Source organism: Hipposideros armiger, unplaced genomic scaffold, assembly GCF_001890085.2.
Source record: "Hipposideros armiger isolate ML-2016 unplaced genomic scaffold, ASM189008v1 scaffold_1393, whole genome shotgun sequence".
Taxonomy (NCBI): Eukaryota; Metazoa; Chordata; class Mammalia; order Chiroptera; family Hipposideridae; genus Hipposideros; species Hipposideros armiger.
Window position 1 is genome coordinate 74,044 of NW_017732743.1, and position 7,318 is coordinate 81,361.

The following is a 7,318-nucleotide window of genomic DNA, read 5'->3' on the forward strand; positions in this document are numbered from 1 at the left end:
ACACACACACACACACACACACACACACACACACACACACACACACTCCCCGAGGGTGCCAGAAATACGTACACAAGTGGACACTTTGGTCAACGTTGCTCAAGCTGTAGTTTGCCGAAATCAGAAGTGTCTGGATGCTGATGGTAACCACTTTAAGCACCTCTTGTAATTGCAGAAGTCAAATGTGACTTGTATTCACCTTTTGTTATCAGTATATATAGAGTAATACAATTTTAATAGTTTTTCCTTTCTTAAAATGTGCATACATTTTTTTGGCACCCTCTGTATATATATAATCCAGAAATATAAAGAAAAGCTAATTAAAGATGTGATCACTGATTTTATCCCAGGAGTACAAAGTTGATTTAAAATCCTAAAGTCAATAAATATAAATCAACACAACAATTAAATAAGAGAAATTAAAATACTGAAAAACATTTGAGAAAATTCAACTTACACTGGTGACTAAAACAACAAAATCTTAGCAAGGTCTGACAAAAAGAGAGCTTTCTTAATACAAAAAAAAAAAAAAGTATAAAAAAACCTACAAAAAATATACTGAAAAATTTCCCAACTGTGATCAAGAAAAAAAGGATGCCTACAATCAAAATTTCCATTCTACATTACAGTGTATTGTCCAGGCCAGGAAAAAGCAAGGAAAAGAAAAAGTGTAAGAATAGAAAAGAATGAAACACAATTGCCAAAATTTGCTTCTGTTATGTTTATGAACCACAAACCCGAAAGACTCTTCAGATATATTAATAAAACGAACAAAAAGTTTTTGCAACATAGCTAGATACAAAGTCAATATATAAAGATTACTGTTTATATAGTAAGAATAAGCAATTAAAAATAAAATCACTAAAAAAAAATCAACTATCTTTTTAAAAGTGTGAAAAATAAGCCATAGAATGTAAGAACATATTTACAATGTATTACCAGCCACAGCTTATATGTAAAAAAAAAAAAACCAATAAAATTACAAATCAATTTGTTTCAAATGGTCAGAGAGATCAATAAAAATGAGCAAAAGATTTGAAGAGGATAATCAGGGAAATGTAAATGAAAACTACAATGACCTACTACTTTTTTGGGCCTATCTAAGTCCCATTAGGTAAGCCAAAAACAAAAACTCTGATAATGCTGGGGGATAGCGAGAATTTAAAGCAAGGACAGCTTCCACACACTGCTGACAGGGGTGCACATTAGAAGAGCTCCTTTAGGAAAAACATAACATTAGCTAGTAACGTTGATTTTTATAACCTAGCAACTCTTAAGTACCATTTCCCCATGTATAAGACGCACCTTAATTTTGGGGCCTGAAATTTGAAAAAAAAAATGTATTACATAAAGTTATTGAACTCGTTTTATTCATCATAAAATTCATACAACTCATCACTGTCAAAACTCCCAACCATTAGCTTGTCCTCATCTGTGTCTGATGACAAATCACTGTCTTCATATATTGCCTCGTCCTGTTCCATCTATGGCATTTGAAATGTACAACCACTGTGTAGGACGCACCCAGTTTTTAGACCCCAAATTTTTTAAAAAAAAAGGTGTGTCTTATACATGGGGAAATATGGTAAATATCCTAGTTTACAAAACTTACACCTGTAAACCAGGATATGTATATAAGAATGTTCACAGCAGCACAGTTTATAAGAGTCAAAAATGAGGAACAGCTCTAATACCCATTGACAGTAAAATGGCAAAAATGGTGCCCTATTCATAATAAATGAACTAAATAACAACGGACAAACTAAAGCTACACGTAACAATACAAATGAAGCTATTAACATAATGGTGAAGGAAGAAGGCAAGACACTAGCAAGTATAGCATGTAACTGTAAAAAATAAGAAACAGAAAAATAATGAAATGAAAAAAAAGAAATACAAAACATTTAAAACTGCATAAAGCTCTACAGCAATATAAATATAGAATAACTACCACTTATCGGTGGCTACTGTGAAACCCACTGTTATGGAATTCACTTTATGTTCACAATTCTGAGAGTCACTATGAATTCAGTTTACACAAATGGGAAAATGGACACTCAGAGAGTTTAGGCAACTTTCCAAACATCCCAGCTAGTGGTATAAATGAAATAAAAACCTAGATCTAATTCTAAAATCCATAGTTTTTCCACTAAAATCATTTGAAGATTTTGTGATGGCTTTCCTTAAAAATCTGGGGGAAAAAAATAAAAAATTCTTCATAATAATGAAAGTCAGTAATGAGCTCAGATAGGTATTTTAATTGTTTTTCTTCACAACAAAAATTAAAAGTTTAAAAGGCAAAAGGAAGCATTTTTCAAAAACAATGACAATATAATCACTAAAGACAACATAAATATCCAGAACCTACATAAAACCAGAAAACTTTCTGAGGGGCTGGAGAGAGGAACCAATTTGTATTAAGATAAAAGTAGATTATTCTGCCAAATTTATTATTTTAATGTGACACCAGTCAAAATTCCATACAGTCACTTGATAGAATACTAAAAGTATCCTTTTAGCTGTTAAAAAAGTATTTTCAAAAGAATATAGGCATCTATGTATGATAAGCTCAAGTGATAAAAAAATAATTCGATTAATAACTTTTTTAAAAGCAAAAAAATCAGAAACATACCCAAATTTTAACAATTGTTGCCTGTCAACCTAAGAAACATCCAATCCTGTAGAGAATTTTAATGAGTTTATTTGAGCCAAACTGACAACAGCTCCCAGAAAGCAAAATCTCTCCGAATTGAGAAAACGCTCTGGAGAATGGCAGTTTTGCAGCTCATTTTCTACATTAGAATCAAAGAAGGAGACATAACAGGGGTTACACTGGTGGTAGATAAAGGGGGCAGAAGAAAGCAAAGTGGGGAAATCTCTGGGATTGGATAAAAAGTAAAATGGAGACACACATAGTTCTTTTACATTGGTGGGTACAGGATAATTAAAAATTGACATTTATAGCACACAGAGATGGTATGTGGGGGCAAGATAACAATGAGGGGCTCTGTGTCTCGCGCTCTGGTGTGGAGGCTGTGCTTTGAGGAGTCCAGAAAAAGGGATTACTGATATTCCTTACAAGCAAAAAGACAACAGACAGTCTCACTTAAGGTAAAGACTGACCTTTGTCAAAAAAGCTACAGGCCCAGGATGTGACTATCCCCTGACCTGCTTTTAGTTAGGAATTTTTATGTTCAGACCATCTGACGTGGTTAATTTTGGTCTCTGAGTTTGTAGCTTCCCCGAACCCAGTTCCAACATGTGTAGGTTTTCTCACACAAAGCAATTCTCAGCCACCATCAGGGTATTCAAGAATTCAACTAAATTCTGGCAATAACCAGAGAGAGAATTAGATTCCATAGGTAAAGGTCTCAGTCCCCCAAGACAGCCCTCCACTTCAGATGCTAAGGTTGGTCTGGCTATAAATCAGAGGTTCCTACAACCCCCTCCTGAGGTTCAATTAATTTTCTAAACTGGGTCACAGAACTCAAGAAAACTGGTTTACTCACTAGGTTTGCAATTTATTACAAAGGATATTAAAGGATATGAATCAATAGCCAGATGAAGAGATACATAAGGCCAGGTCCTGCACAAAAGGAGCTTCTGTCCATATTGAGCTTGGGGCCCAGCATGGTGGCACAGTGGATGTGTTCCAGTCCCCTAACATGAAAGCTCTTCGAAAAAAGGAGCCATGAGCTGTCCCTTTGTGTTTTCATGGAGGCCCCATTACATATTTATAATTGATTTATTCACTGGCCATTGGCAATGGTTTCAACCTCAAGCCCCTTTTCTATTCCCGGAGGTGGGTACGGGGTAGAAGGACTGAAAATTCAAACCCCCTAATCAAAGGTTGTTTCCCCAGGCAACCAGCCTCCACCCTAGGGTGGGGTCCAAAAGCCACCTCATTAACATAACAAAAGACACCTTTATCAATTTCAAAACTTAAGACTTAATTCCAACGGTTGGGGGAAGCTGTGAGTCAGCAACTAGATCAAGATCAAATATCTTATAAATCACAATATCGTAGCTTCAAAGTATTTTCATAGAAAAAATAAGAGAGGATGACTTGGGGGTCCAAGGAGAATTGAAAACAGGCTTTGAATAGAAGATTGGCTATAATGGACCATACTCTTGTCAGCTGTGAGAAATATAACTCCAGAAAGCCTGTACCCATTATCCAAAGTTGTGGACTCAAATTACTGAACCCACCCCCCAATCCCTGACCCCTACCCCCACCCATCAAGACCTCCACCAATTTACTTAACTTCTCATACCAATGCATGACCCAGACAAGAGACTCAATCACAAACACAAATGAGCCTGTCCAACCGCTTACGCCCACAATGATATCTCATTCTGAACCATGGACCCACCACACTGAAGCTATCACCACCTCCACACAACTACCAAAAGTCCCTAAGAAGTAATCCCTATCCTCCACAGGACCATACCCCACACAGACCCCGAAAACTGGCCCACTCCCATGACACCGCCACTTACAGCCAAGCCTCCCCCTCCGATAACTAAGCACAATCGGATCCCCCAACCCACCTCCCAAAACCCACAGACATCCTTCATCAATTACGGATGCCACAATCTTCCCCAAGCACTTTATTAAGCTCCGCACCTGTATACAGGCAACTATAGCGTCCTCAGCGCGCCACGGGAGGTTTAAAATAATTCCACATACCACTTCCGCTTCCGGTCTCCGCACTTTTCCTACCGGGCTCACTCAGGGGCCGGTGGATGAAAAGGGCCGCTTCCTTCCAAGGACCCGGATTCTGCGCAGTCGAAACTTGGTGAGTAATATGGCCGCCCCCGTTCAGCGGCTTTACAATTGAAGTGGCCATCTTAAACCATGTGCCGTACTGAGACGAACAAACACTTAGGGCCATACCTCCGCAGTCAGCCACGTGCATTACACATGCGCAGTAGCATATTAGACCCTGCCAATACGTTTTTAGGACCACTGAAAGGCCTGCCTTTTAATAAAAGTGAACTGGCTCTTTAAGAAAACTGAGCCAGGACCTGGGAGGTCTATGGATGGAGCTGGGTTTCCTGTTACTCTCTAGTCTTGACTTCCTGTTAAACTTTATGGTTCTACTTTCCTACGGAGCGGGGAGGGGGATATGTAGAGGGCATCTTGGACCACTCCGCCCTCTTTGGCACCCGTGGCCGGCTGTGGTTTCTGTGTTCCTGTGCTACTGTGGTGGTTTTGTTTTGTTCCCCCCCCCCGCGAATAAACCCTCCTTTTGGTGGACTATTTAAAAGACTATTTTGTCCGATTAACATTTGACTTGTCCAGAATCTAGAGAAAAAGGAACTCTCCTGGCTTCTGAAAGGTGAGCAAACCCACCTTGAGCTTCAGTGAGCTGTTTGGGCTCGCTTTTGCTCCTCTGCTTCGAAGCCTCGGGTGAGTTCTCTCCTGGCTCTGGGCCAACGCTTTGCGTCTGACGCTCCAGGTTTTATTCGGAACTTGTTTTATTTTTTTTTTAACGTTTTATTTTTGTGTGTGAATGAGTTAGAGGCCAATTTGTCTATGTAGTCCATGTACTGGTGGCACGTCAGCTTTAATTCTTCAGAAAGCAAGCTGTCCTTTCAGACACAGACTGGCCTTCGCATAAAGTCCCTTTGGGTATAAAGGTTATTTCTACTGAAATTGGTCAGTTTGGGCCGGTATTAGACTGTGCCATCTCGATGAGAAAGTGAGAAGAGTGCCACCCAGCTCAGCCTATAACTTAACTCCCTGAGAGTTGGTTATTTCCCTGGAACTGACTATTAGCCTTCAGCCTGGTTCTCAGTTATCAGACTTTCAGAGGGAGGCGACGTGAAGACCTGCAGGTTCTTTGAGTTGTGAATTTATTTGGGCGCAGTTAAAAAAGGGGATCTCTGTTGTCTAAGCCTCCTAAAACTGTTCCTCCAACAGGGACACTGGCTGAGTATATGTTTAAAACCCGCGGGGAATTTTCGTGCATGTATTTAACTAAATGGACAGATCTGACTAAGAGTAATTTAGAAAATCATTGGCCACTTTGGGGAACTTTAGAGATTCCCAAACTTGATTTTCTTAAANAAAAAAAAAAAAAAAGAAAGAAAGAGAGGAGGAATTGGTGATACTGAGTTTGAGCAACACTTGATTTTTGATGAAGACCGATAAACTTACTTCTTGATGCGGAAGTGCCAGAAAACATTTATTGGCTGCAAGGAATTGTCAGCTTCCTCTTAATGGAAAATGTATTTCATAAAAATTCCTGTTCGTCTTTTGATTATGGCTGACATCATCAGCACCAGAGGAAAAGTGGCAACTCAGTTTTGGACTCTACAGATTATATTGCGATGTTTTGACATTAGGCACTCTGAATGAGCCACAATGTGTATTTATATATAATACATCCATCCTCCAACTGGGCTGCAGTCTTGTCTATCATCTCTGCTGTGCATTTTTCCCACCACACTTTTATCTGCGCATAGTATTACTTTTTATTGTGTGAATTAATAAAAATTTCTTCAAATCCTTTGGAAAAACAACTCACCTTAGATTTGGTCATTTTCAGCTGTTCTTGGGAAGTTGCCAGTGACACCAACATCCGCTCAATGACTTCCAGCTCTGCTTTGTATCTTAGCTAAGAGCTCTCTGGTCAAAAGGACCACCAGAAACACGACACTCTTTGTTCTGGAACCTCTACGTCCTCATGTCACGGGAGCTGCCTTTTCCCAGAAAGTCAAGACCTGCGGATTAAGGGGAATATTCACTTTACATGACATATTAATTGTAGGCTTTTATTGCAGAGACCTTATCTTCACATAAAATTCTAAGCTGGGCCCTCCGGTGACTCTGCTCAGGCTGCTGGGGATAAATATAACCTGGAGTTTGACACCTCAAATGTTTTGTTTAATCCAAAGGCTCTGGACATACAATGTCCAAGGTTAAGATGCTCTCAATAGTCACATATATCCTGAGCATACATCTGTATTGACAACTTTCCTAGGTATCAGAAAGTTAAATAAAAAGTTCTGTCTTTGACTATATATATATTAAAGTCTGTAACTTCAAAAGTATGGTCTATTGGGAAACAGAATACCTGGAAGAAACTGAGTTTTGAGAACAGTGCCAGAAAAGGAAATTATAGGCAATATCACACATAGACACTGATGATGCTATATTAAAAAAAATAATATATCAGAGCCAGGTTTTTGAGAGCACTAACTCACCTGTGTCTCTGGACTTGGCACCAACTCCTTAAATAAACCTTTCCTTTCTTTGCTGGAAAACACACACACACACACACACACACACACACACACACACACACACACA

General features: G+C 39.0%; 2 protein-coding genes and 1 long non-coding RNA gene across 4 annotated transcripts in view; 1 reads left to right on the forward strand and 2 right to left on the reverse strand.

Annotated features, from left to right (window-relative positions):
- The window catches only part of LOC109377410 (KRAB domain-containing protein 4-like), a 14,547-nt gene extending 7,821 nt beyond the window's left edge, over positions 1-6,726 (reverse strand). Inside the window, exon 1 of the mRNA XM_019633739.1 lies at positions 6,534-6,726. Within this exon, the coding sequence (XP_019489284.1) occupies positions 6,534-6,587 (54 nt within the window). The 5' untranslated portion in view covers positions 6,588-6,726. The remainder of the gene's footprint in view (positions 1-6,533) is intronic.
- LOC109377411 (zinc finger protein 605-like) overlaps positions 1-7,318 on the reverse strand; it is an 84,497-nt gene that overhangs the window by 11,063 nt on the left and 66,116 nt on the right.
- LOC109377412 (uncharacterized) overlaps positions 5,107-7,318 on the forward strand; it is a 15,691-nt gene continuing 13,479 nt past the window's right edge. For both annotated transcript variants that reach the window (XR_002122863.1, XR_002122864.1), the window contains exon 1: positions 5,107-5,342. This is a non-coding gene — a long non-coding RNA (uncharacterized LOC109377412). The remainder of the gene's footprint in view (positions 5,343-7,318) is intronic.